Source organism: Neoarius graeffei, chromosome 16 (genome assembly GCF_027579695.1).
Source record: "Neoarius graeffei isolate fNeoGra1 chromosome 16, fNeoGra1.pri, whole genome shotgun sequence".
Taxonomy (NCBI): domain Eukaryota; kingdom Metazoa; phylum Chordata; class Actinopteri; order Siluriformes; family Ariidae; genus Neoarius; species Neoarius graeffei.
The window spans coordinates 36,684,453-36,697,238 of record NC_083584.1 but is presented as its reverse complement, the minus strand read 5'-3'; the positions used below and the strand labels follow the sequence as shown (position 1 = coordinate 36,697,238).

Sequence of the window (12,786 nt, the reverse complement as noted above, 5' to 3'; positions counted from 1 at the left end):
GTACAGTAATTTCAATTAAGGAAATGAACGTTTTTCTTGATGAAAACAAGCATTTCTACCCTTTCAGGTTTGAGCCCGTTTCTTTTGTCATCCAACGAAAAAAAAAAATGATCTCATGCTTTGCTTTCCGCTTCGAACTGCTTCCGTGTTCAACTTTGCCGGCAACAGGCAGCCAATAACCAATAGCGTCTCCGCTACAAAGTGATGTCATGCCGCACGCGTTGATGTTGCTGTGTTGAGACAAGAGGTCTGGTCTCACTCTGTGCCAATGCATAGCTATTGATGTGTTAAAAATGAGAATATATTATATAGATATATATCCAATCCCTGATCGGGAGGCAATGCCCGATTCCGATCGAGTCTGAAACCATGTGATCGGGCCCGATTTCCGATCACGTGATCGGATCGGGACATCCCTAATACACACACACATATATATAAATTGGTTCAAATAACCAAACAGTCAAGGGCACTTGAGGTATAGCAGGTAAACATGAAATAAGCAGTATAAACAAACTAGCAGCTGTTAAGATGAGGTAGTGTGGAATAGTGCAAATGAGCGAGGTAAAGTGAGATGTGCGATCCCTGAGTTCAGTGTGTTAATGAACGATGAGATGTATGTATGTGTGTTGGGGGGGACTGTGAGGATGACATGTCAGATGCTGAAGGGGGGGTGTGCGAGCAGAATCTGTGGCATTTTGTAGCGCACAGTAAAAATACTTTTGATTTATTTTTTCGCGGTCCGGTTTCCATCAAATCCTGCACTCTGATTGGCTGGCGAGCGGGTCTGTATCCTACGATACGGACCCCGATTACAGACTTCTGGCCACTCGCTCATTCACAACAACAACAAACAAAGTAGCATTTTTTTTGTCAACGTTTATCTTTTTTATGCCTCCGCCACCGTAAGGTGCAGGAGGCATTATGTTTTCAGGTTGTCCGTGCGTGCGTCCGTCTCGAAACTTTGTGAACATGATATCTCAAAGGCTAATGAAAGGAATTTCACCAAACTTTCACCATTTGTGCGCTTTGGGGACAGATAAACTGATTAGATTTTGAGATCAAAAGGTCTAAGGTCAAGGTCACTGTGAGGTCAAATGTCTGTCCGAAAACCTTGTGAACACAATATCTCCAAGGCTGATACAAGTAATTTCACCAGGTCACGATTACTGTGAGGTCAAATGTCCATCCCCAAATCACAACTTAATAAGGCGTGTAGTCTACCGGGCGGAGGCATCCCCATCAACGCCATTGGCGTCGAGTTCTATCTAGTTTTTTTTTTAAATAAGATTTATTTATAAGATTTTCAAAAATCTTGTAAATTTTTGCCAGCATTTCTCAGTATAATAGCATTAATTTTACAGCATGGATAGCGATAACGACAGTGTTCACAGCGAAAGCGAGTTTTACTACCCTAAGGAAGAAGAAATAAAAGAAAACATTTCAGGAGAAAGCTAAAAACCTGTAACTGTTGCTAACACTGAGCAAAAACATGGCTGAATCCTGAATGACTCAATTTTGTATAAATAGGGGACTACATAGGCAGGAAAATGTAGGGCTTTTTTCCTGCCATGGAAGTGCACTTGTATACCGAGGAGGAAGCAATTTGCATTACAGCCGTGAATGAGGATTCAAAATGGCGGCTCGGCTCGGTTTTCCCTTTTGGGCGTTCTCATTTGCTGTTAGAATTTGGTAAAAAAATAAATAAATATATTATTTAGCAGCTTAAGGTCGGTCCGTATGGTGAAATACCGTGACCTCGGCCTTAAATACTGACCTCGGCCCAAGACCTCGGTCATGGTATTTCATGATACGAACCTCCCAGCTGGTAAATAACATGTATATCTTTTATTGGAACTTTGCATACAATAGTGAAAAACAAAATCATTATAAATTATTTATACAGCTATATCTAATAAGCTTAGATTTGGCTCATCTTTAAAATGGAGTAAAATGTTTTGTTAGTTTTACGTTACATGCTTTAATTTCATATCATTTGGCAGCGGACTTTTGGGCACTTGTGGTGGCTTTGGCCAAAGCCAATTTTTTTTTTTTTCATCCTTTTTGGTTGATTACCAGAATTAAGCCAGAGTGGCATTGGACAGGCTTTCCCAGACTGCCATGCTTTTTTTTTTTTTTTTGGACCTTCAAGACATTATTTATACCAAGTGCATTGTTTTACAGTACATTAATTCATGGTCTCTTTCTCTCCAGACACCCTATCAGTGTGCAGCAATGATGCCATCCTCCCTGGCTCATCTGCCACCCTGCAGCCTGGGCACATGATGGGTTCTCAGAGTTCTCCAGGACCCAAGAGACCAGGCAATACCTTGCGCAAGTGGCTGACCAGCCCTGTGAGGAGACTGAGCAGCGGCAAGGCGGACGGTCATGTCAAGAAGCTGGCGCACAAGCACAAGAAGAGCCGTGCCGATGTGCGCAAGAGTGCAGAAGTGGGCTCGCAGAAGGACTCGGACGACAGCGCTGCCACACCACAGGATGAGACTGTGGAAGAGGTCAGGCCAGACTCTGTCTACCACACAGACTGTAATTTCTCATGTTCGCCATGTGGGTTTTTTTTTTTCTCAGTCAACTTTCCCTCCCAGGAATCTTGTGCTATGGTTGTCTTTACAGAGGGTGAGGAACGAAGGTCTAAGCAGTGGCACACTCTCCAAATCCTCCTCCTCGGGTATGCAGAGCTGTGGTGAGGAAGAGGGAGAGGAGGGCGCTGACTCGGTGCCCCTGCCTCCACCAATGGCTATCCAGCAGCACAGCCTTCTCCAACCTGACCCTCAGGATGACAAGGTGAAACCCCTTAGATCAGATCTAATACATGTGGGATGATGGTCACAAATGACCTGTTAAAACTAACCATGTACATAGTCTCTGCTTAGAGAAAATATGCTATTTATTAGATAACACTGTAGGTTGCACAACTTTTTTTTTTTTTTTTTTTCCCCCCCAAATTAATTTTTAATCATATATTTTATATTAGACCTGTTTGTTTTTGATTAGATTGTGCCAATTCTTATTGTTGGGGGGGGGGTTTTGGTCATTTTAAAATGGTGGACTGCAATATGGGTTTGGTTTATAACCTTGTATGTAGACTATGTAAGGATAAAGAACAACAAGGTGTGATGTTATAGGAAAGTAATCAACAATGGGGTGGAGCAATGAAGCCTGACATGAAGTGGAATTACTGTTACCACTTCAAAGTTGATTATTTTCCTACAACACCATTTCCTGCAGTGTTTTATTCCTTTTATACCACAGCAGTTTGCCAACAGTTACTTGTTTTTTTTAATATATTAACGAATGACGTGTACTTTACTTTTATAGGTACATTTAATGTCCACGAAACAAGTGGTGTAAAACTTACTGATTGTTACACCTGAGACTCTCATAAATCTTCCATAAATGTAAAATAAATAGTTTTCTTTGGTAAGACCAACACTTTTTAAATATTATCGTTATTCTTCACAAGTCCCCGTGAATGAGTTGTTACTATAAAAACAGAGTATTAGAATGTGTGCTTTAATATAAACCTGTGAATTGAATTACAGTGGGAACTGCTGAAAATTAATCGAGACCTTCTGCCCAATCACATTTGAGAATTCAGCATTGCTGTGGTATGGAAGATGATCTAGAACAGCGTTTCTCAACCTTTTTTCAGTCACGGCACCCTTCAGAAGTATGCAAATTCTCAAGGCACCCTCATATAAAATGTACGTAGTCACGCTGACTATACGCTGACCCCGGCAGTGACGTTGTGACATGGGAAAGGGGGCCGTGAGACAAATTTTGATGATGCATGAGGCGGCGATGATCTGCATTAGTGTAACTATCGTTTTTTGGAATTTTAATTCATTTTCTTTATTTCAGTGTTAGAATCTATAATTTTTTGACGGCACCCCTAGCAGCACCCCGGTTGAGAAAGGCTGATCTAGAACATAGACTTATTGTGACATCTAACCACCCCCCCCCCCCCCCCCCCCAAAAAAAATTTTAATTTAAAATATATATATGAGTGATTCCACGCTTATGGGTACTGAAATGGGGACATGAACTTATTTTTAAAAATTCACCTAAAACCATTTCTTTTTTTACCATCAGGTCACAAAACATGTAATCTTTAATGAATGATATGTTAAAATATAACTTTAATTTTCTGAGATGTAATAAAAACATATTTATATGCCAAAGTCAAGCCTATGAGTTCCAAAATGATGTCTGTTACATTACTTCTGTTACGATTGTCCATCTCGCGTCTGTTACAAATTAATTACAATCTAGCTATATACCATGTTAATCTTATTGAAAGAATGTGTATGTTTATTCTACTACACATGTTTATTAATTATATTTGCTAAAACATCACCTTCCTGTTTCAAAAAGTAATTCTACATTGTTAAAATTGAGAATATATATGTCCACAACACTTCTGTTATGTTCTGACTTTGGCATATAAATATGTTTTTATTACATCTCAGAAAATTAAAGTTATCTTTTAACATATCATTCATTAAAGATTACATGTTTTGTGACCTGATGGTAAAAAAAAGAAATGGTTTTAGGTGAATTTTTAAAAATAAGTTCATGTCCCCATTTCAGTACCCATAAGCGTGGAATCACTCATATATATATTTATTTATTTATTTTATTTTTTTTAATTAATTGATCTTAGCATGCAGCACTTTGTAAGTATTATTTGTCATTTAGAATTTGAAGGGAGGGTTTTTATACCCATTCATCCTCTTGAAGACATGTGCAGTTTATTCTAATGTGACCAAATTCACAAGGTGTACAGTATATGGGGTCGGTTGTGCCAAAGAACAGCTTGTAACTCTAATTTGTTTTTCTCTTTTTTTTGTTTTGTTCTCGGCTGTATCGTTTGCCACAGCATTATGTTGATTTGTGTCCTGTCTTTGTTTTATCTCAGTTTCCATACCTTTCCATCTGACTCCTTCCCTTTATGGCCTCCCTCCCTCCATCTCGCTTTCTGTTCCCATGCTTCAGCTTAGTCGCAAGACACAAAACCCATTTCTTTTGACTTTTCTTGACATTATTTTGATCTTGCTTTGGTTGGATAGTAGAAACACCGATGCACCACTTTTTAGAAAATGCCCCCTGTCATTATCACCCAGGTGTGTTTAGATGCAGATTCAACTTTTCTGGATTTTGTTGCAATACCACCTAGTCGAGATTTCTTCTATTAGTGTAAACTTGAACGCTTGCCTGAGTGCAATACCCCTCCCCCCCATTTTTTTCTATTAGTTTTATACTTTTGTATTGACTTTTTTCTATTTGTCATTTTTCTATGTAAAGTTTTCATGTGTAATTAAGCATCATCAAACCCAGTTCCTCCTGATCTGCTAGAGGTATTTTTTTTCTGTTGTATTATTATTATTATTATTATTATTATTATTATTATTATTATTATTATTATTTTAAACCAACTGGGTGCCTCAGAGCGTGTCGTAACTTGAATGTAGTTTCAGAGTACTAGCAGGCACGTACACTGTGAAGCGAAGAGGAGTGTGTGGGTGTACCGTATGTGGGTCCGAGGGGGTCATGTGTCTAATGAATGAATCACAGAGAGCACCTCTCGCTCCCAACCCCTCGAACAACCACTCCCGTTCCCCATTACCCCTCCCACCCCACCCCCCACCCCCCTTCCTCTGTGCTTTACCCCCTCATTATCCACTCTGGTGTCTAATTGGCATGTAAAAGCTAAGCAGACCAGAGGCCACTCCCAGACACAAATTGGAAAGTCTGGAAGGCACAGCAAGGGTGAGATTTTCTGCTGGATTTCACTCTACTTCTATGTTATGGCTGAATTATTTCTGATTTATTCATAATACAGACTCATAAAGGAACATTGCTGTTCAACATCATATTATGTCTCACTTCACACGCTTGTCAACTTGTACGTCTGTAGTGAAAACCTGTGATCAGCCTCATGAATTTTAGAGATGAAAGGATATCGTGAGTCGGCTTCAGTTTGCACACTGGTTTAGATCAGCTAAACTTTACAAAGGCCTCGTTAGATAAAAGTCCTTGCTTACAAAGGTCCGGATAAAAACGGTTACTTTTAATAGTTAAACGTCATGGCTGTAAGATCATTTGTAGTAGTTCTATTTTGTTGTGTAGAAGCGCTTCATTTTATCTCTTTACTAGCATCATGGACTCTGAACAGATGAGACACCTCGGTTTTGAATGTGACATGAGAAAACCAAAGGCATATTCTCTGTCCATTCAAATTTTTTTTTTTTAAAGCCACGCTGTTCGTTTACTAATCAGACCCAAGAGGGTAAATAACAAAGATCTTTGAATAGTCTGTGAAAGCTCTCCCCTTTGTGACCAAATGTCTTTAGCCATGTAGATGGTCTCTGGTCCATTTAGCTGCCTTCAGCTAAATCTTTTTACATAAATGCCGAATTGGATGAGCTGAAATCTATAGAAGCTGAGCTACTTCATGTTTTGAAACTCCAGCCAGTTTAATACGGCTCTGCTGCATTATATTTTCAACTACCCCGTTCGGCCCACTGAAGTACTTTCCTGATCCGAATCTGGACTGCAGTCCACCAGTGAACGCCGCCTGGTTTAAATACTTCCCTGGTGCTGAGTCTTATCTGACAAAATTTTGACAGTGGTGTGTTGCTGAACATAATGTTAATGTCTAGTGGAATGTTCCTTTAAAAAGACACACATTTTTTTCATAACAAACATGCTTCTATCCATATGACAGTTGGGCACATTATCAAGACTATCCCTAATTGTTTGAGTATGTATTTCATTAAATTATTGCTCTCACTGCTAAATAGGCTGTAGCCCAGGAGACTGTTGGTCCAGAAAACAGCGTATTTATATTATAAGACAATCTGGGACAGCTTCAGAAATGTCACTTGTGCCATAGCCATTGCATTTTCAGAATCATTTACTGTCATTTGGTTTTGTAAGATCAAATTTCTTTGTATGTCTACGTGTCTTATAGGACTATAAAACCAAAGTTAATTAAATGTATTAATTGGTGTAAAAACATACAGCTTAATGGTATAAAATAAAATAAAAGGTATGCCCTTTTTTTTTCCACCAGAATATATTTTTTTCTTTGCCTAGATGACGCCTTACCCATTTTCCCCTCATTCGTTCTCCACAGGCGTCATCCCGTCTTTCAGTCCGTCCCTCCAGCTCAGAAACGCCCAGTGCTGCCGAATTAGTCAGCGCCATTGAAGAGCTGGTCAAAAGCAAGATGGTAAGTGTCATATCGGCGTGTAAAGGCAGTATGTGTGTGTATGCTGAGTGATCAGGATGTTTGTAATGTTAGTTTTTTGAATTTCTTATGGTATAGGAGGCAATGCTGAGGTAACGGGACATCTTAATTATAGCGTTTTGAGTGACTGTATGTTATGGTGCCGTCTCTGTCCAGGCTCTTGAGGACCGGCCCAGCTCTTTGTCTGTTGAGCAGGGGGACAGCAGCAGTCCTTCCTTCAATCCCTCAGACAACTCCCTCCTCTCGTCCTCTTCTCCCATTGATGAGATAGAAGAGCGCAAGACAGGCTTTCTCAAGAGACGCCAGTAAGACTTTACTCAACACCTGAAATCGTTTCCACCCCCGTCAGGGTGTTTATGAACCTCACTGTCATGTTTGTCTAATTGTAGCTACGTGTTGCTGGAGTTGGTCGAGACAGAAAGGGACTATGTGAGGGATCTTAGCTTGGTTGTTGAGGTAAGTGGTCTATTCCTGCCGCACAGTCAGTTGGAATTTTTCTCACTAGAAACCTGGAACAGTGCTTTATCCATTGGAATGATAAACTGTCAGCACAGTTTATTGTTGATTTGGTTCTGATTACTATGTCACACAGTGTGTAAAGTCATATCAGGGCTCCTACACAGTGCAGAAAAGTATGGAATTTGATTTTAGTCATTTCCAGGTCTGGATAAGTATGGAAAAAGGAAAATAAAGTGTGGAAAAATATTTCTGTTTTTCAGACTATTGCCCCTACATTAAGCCAGAACGTTCAAACCAGTGAGAGTTTGATGTCATTGAATTTAAGCGAGGCAAGACGTGCGCACAATATGTCTGAGGTGATTTCTGTGGCATCTGCCATCAGTGAACTATCTCAGCAGCCCCCGGGCCGCGGACCAGTACCGGTCCGTGGGTCATTTGGTACCGGGCCACACAGAAAGAATAAATAACCTGCACTATTTGCATTTCATTCATTATCTGAGTCTGAACGATGTTTGATTTTGAAAAATGACCGGATTCTCTCCGTTACATCCGTCTATAACTCACGCTTGACCAGAGCATGTGAGCGGAGTGGAGCGGCGAGAATTTCGGTCCTCGCTCACAGAGGTGGTCGCTCCGCTCGCTCCCCGCTCAATGTCGCACCATGCCGCTTCGCCCGTTACCGCTCAGCGCTCCACCAAGATTGCATCCCGCTCCACTCCACGCTCGCTCAAAAAATATGTGCACGCATGCGCGTAGTGGACGCGGAGCACTTCCCGTATCTCTGCCCTCTGTCCCCCGCACTTTTTACAGCCATTACAACCACTTAATTAATTTTTAACACGTGGAAACGCGTTTTTCCGAGCCGCCTCTAAACGCATCATGAGCAGGCGGAGTGCAGGTGGCAAACAAACACCGCTGTCGTTCATTCTGAGCCACGTTGGGCATGCTTCAGACTCGTGATGTGAGCGGTAATGGGGCGAAACTGGAGCGGGCCATTGCCTCGCTCTATCCTTCCCATCCTTGAAAAAAAAAAATCCCGCTCCGCGCTCTTTTCAAAATTCGTCCGCTCCGCTCACATGCTCTGCTCTTGACGCATGTCAAGACGCTTATCTCAGCGACCAAGAATGTTGGAGAGAGGACATTACTCATGTTATGTTGCTGACGCGATGTTACGAGGATGGTGCTAATAAAGTTGCATACGAGTACACAGTGGATTCACGTTTATTACTATATTTAGAAAATACCACAGTTTATCCACCACACCTTAAAGGCTGGTCCGTGAAAATATTGTCCGACATCAAACCGGTCCGTGCCGCAAAAAAGGTTGGGGACCGCTGAACTATCTGATGTTAGCATGTTGGGCTCTGTCGTACCTATGCAGAACTAAAAAAATATAAATTAAAAAATCGGTGCGAATGCACATTGCAACACTACAAATTTAAGAATGGGAAACTGCAAGTTTTCGGACAGCTGGCAAGTTTTGATGGTGGTGTGGGGCTGCCCCAGGCATGAATGATAGCAAATATCGTGTGTGTGCATCAGTGTTGGAAATTAGCACCTGCTACCCGCCAAATGTGGGTGAATTTGCCATAGGCGTTCCACAAGAAATTTTGGACGCTATGAAAGAATATAATATCAGCAGTTACTTGCCTGCTTCTAGCAATTATTTGGCAACATTCTAGCTTGTATACTCACAATGTAACGTACATATGAACAGTTGGATTTTAAAATCATTTATTTAAATAGTAAAAATCTAGTTATTTGTGCTGTGGAGTCAAATATGGTCTGAAAAATGTACTGTGAAGTCTGGGAATTTTGAGTATGGAATTTTGATCTGGAGAATGAAAAGGGAACCCTGCCATATACACAGAATTTGAAAATACATAATTTGTGTAACAAGAAGCAGTAGTCTGGTTTGCTGGTGCTGTCAAAAACAATTCAGTTTAATTTTATATTTGTATGCTTATATATTTAGAGCCCTATTGAGCAAACCTGAGGTGAAAGTTGCAAGGAAGAAAAGTTATCACTAGTACTCTAGTTTTAATCAGTTCAGGTTCTGTTTTGGTTCTGGTCAGTTTGGTCAGAGGGTATGACCTTTGTCTTGATTTGAGACCCTTCTTTTAGAGAATTTGTTTGTGTAGCATTTTTTTTTTTTAAGTACTGACGTGTTTTAATGCCATGCTACTGTTGAATCATGTTGCTTTTCTCTTTCTCAGGGTTATATGGCCAGGATGAAAGAGGAAGGCGTTCCAGATGACATGAAAGGAAAAGACAAGATTGTGTTTGGCAACATTCACCAGATCTACGACTGGCACCGAGAGTATGTAATCCTTTATCATACTATAAATGTGCACAAGTGCAGTTTTCAGTTTCTTTCGGGCTCCTCAAAACTCACTGTTGGAACGCTCGCTGTGTGAGCTGTCATAAGTACTAATAACCTCTGTTCTTTCAGTTTCTTTTTGGGAGAGTTAGAGAAGTGCCTTGATGACCCTGATCATCTGGGCCCTCTATTTGTGAAACACGTGAGTTCATTTCTTCATGTAGTGCACATTCAGATGTTTTCCAAAGCCTACATCTTTATTATGTCTGCTCTCATTGCAGGAACGGAGGTTGCACATGTACATTGTTTACTGCCAGAACAAACCCAAATCTGAGCACATTGTCTCAGAGTACATTGACACTTACTTTGAGGTACATGCTTGCACAATGATATAAAAAATAATGTAAAACTAGATGTGTGTGAGGGATTTTTTTTTTGGACTGTGAGAATTCAAATGCCAGTTTGAGATTATATTAAACATTTGCATTTTGCCCTTCATTGGCAGGACCTAAAGCAACGTTTGGGTCACAGGCTGCAGATCACTGACTTACTCATCAAACCAGTACAGAGAATCATGAAGTACCAGCTGCTGCTCAAGGTCTGATGATCTCTGCGATTTCTTAATTTTCTGGACTGTAGAGCTTTTAGTATAATTTACAGAGCTGTCTAACCAGCTTTCCTGCTCAAAGTATTTTTTTTTTTAACCCTAGGATTTCCTAAAGTTCTCCAAAAAAGCTGGGCTAGACTCACTGGATTTGGAGGTGGGCAAGTTGTTCCTGATGAGAGTTGATATGTATATTTGATTCCCTCCAGAGTGCTCAGTGATGTTCTTTCTTTACAGAAAGCCGTTGAGGTCATGTGCATCGTACCAAAGCGATGCAATGACATGATGAATGTTGGCCGACTACAGGGATTTGATGTAAGGCAGTCAGTGCTTGGTCATAATGAGAAACTATGCTATGTGGACTAGTAGCTTGTTTCACAATCCATCAAAAGGTGAATTCAAGTTTGTTATTGTACTGTCTTTCAGGGGAAGATAGTGGCTCAGGGACGTCTCCTCTTACAGGACACCTTCATGGTGTCAGACTCTGATGGAGGCCTGCTGGGCAGGATGAAAGAGCGAAGAGTATTCCTCTTTGAGCAGATTGTTATCTTCAGTGAGCCCCTGGATAAGAAGAGAGGTTTCTCAATGCCTGGTTTCCTTTATAAGAACAGCATCAAGGTATGTTCTTGCATCCAGGTCTCTTCGGTTTCTTTTGGATTGATATCCGGGCTGCATGTTTTGGAGTGTACAACATGTAATGCATTGTGTACAGTAGAATGTGCCACTCTGTTATTTCCACACTAGGTCGTGAGATATTGGAAGTAGTAAACTAGAAGGGATTTGGCCAAAGTGTGTTTAAAAAATATATATATATATATATATATATATATATATATATATATATATATATTTTATATATTTGTGAAGACACATTGGAATTGGTTATCGACCCAAGCCCTTTATTCGCAAAAGTAATGCTTTTATTAATGCTACAAAAGGATCATCTCATCTCATTATCTCTAGCCACTTTATCGCTGGTTACGAATGTAACCGTGGTTCTATGACTAAGTGGAAGACCGCCTGGGCGGTACTGAAAGCACTAGTGGAAGCATCTTTGCATCCGCGCGTTTCGAGAACCGCATACAAAAGTTGTCATCTCATGACGTATGACGTGCCTGCCTACATAAGGCAACATCCCACGTCATTTGGCCTCAAGATCATTCTCGCGCAATCCGAGTGACCAAAGACCCTGGCGGTCTTCCACTTAGTCATAGAACCACGGTTACATTCGTAACCAGCATTCTATTTCCTTCACTCCAGACCGCCAGGGCGGTGCTGAAAGCACTAGTGGAAGACGAATACCAACCCAGTCACGAGGAATTCAGAAGCGCATCACCACCTTCTGGAAGAACAGCTGCACACAGCAATGGCATGGACGCAACATTTAGCCTGTAGTACCAGGCAAATGTACATGTATTGGACCAAGTTGCAGCAGCACAAATGTCAGAGAGTGGTATGCCCCAGAGAACTGCCCATCTGTCGTACGAAAGGCTGCCGTCCTATCAAAATAAAACCTCAGAGCCCTGACAGGGCACGACTCTGCATGCAAGTCTGTCCTGTCCGCCGGTATAGCAGTCAGCAAAATCAGCTGGTTGCTAAACTGGGGAGATAAGACTTTTGGGAGAAAAGCTGGGTTAGGCCACAATGAAACACTGTCAAGCATGGGGCCCCAACGAAGACAAACAGTACTCACTGAGAGGGCATGTAGCTCACTCACACGCTGGGCTGTTGTGATGGCAAGAAGAAAAGCCGTTTTAACAGACAGCCACTGAATGTCAGCCACTGAATGTCAGCTGCTGACAGGGGCTCATAAGGAGGCAAGCAAAGGGATTCGAGCACAGTGTTCAGATCCCATGACAGACTCCGCACAAAATGAGGAGGATTAAGACGAAATGCCCCTCTCAAAAAGGCTACCACCAGCCTGTGGGACCCAAGTGAAACACCTCCAACCTCTGAACGGTGGGCTGTTAGTGCTGCAACATACACCTTAAGTGTAGATGCAGCCCTGCCAAGCTCTAAAAGGTGCTGCAGGAAATCTAAAGTCTGTGGAACAGAGCAGCTTAGGGGGTCGATGTTGCATTCCGCACACCAATCACAGAACACCTTCCACTTGCCTGCATACAAGCGTCGGGT

General features: G+C 41.4%; 1 protein-coding gene across 1 annotated transcript in view; it reads left to right on the top strand.

Moving 5' to 3' along the window:
* Positions 1-12,786, top strand: part of trioa (trio Rho guanine nucleotide exchange factor a) — a 319,083-nt gene that overhangs the window by 288,969 nt on the left and 17,328 nt on the right. Inside the window, 12 exon segments of the mRNA XM_060942859.1 lie at positions 2,215-2,513; positions 2,632-2,802; positions 7,157-7,252; positions 7,427-7,575; positions 7,660-7,726; positions 9,946-10,049; positions 10,182-10,251; positions 10,331-10,420; positions 10,555-10,647; positions 10,760-10,810; positions 10,891-10,968; positions 11,080-11,271. Of these exon segments, the coding sequence (XP_060798842.1) occupies positions 2,215-2,513; positions 2,632-2,802; positions 7,157-7,252; positions 7,427-7,575; positions 7,660-7,726; positions 9,946-10,049; positions 10,182-10,251; positions 10,331-10,420; positions 10,555-10,647; positions 10,760-10,810; positions 10,891-10,968; positions 11,080-11,271 (1,460 nt within the window).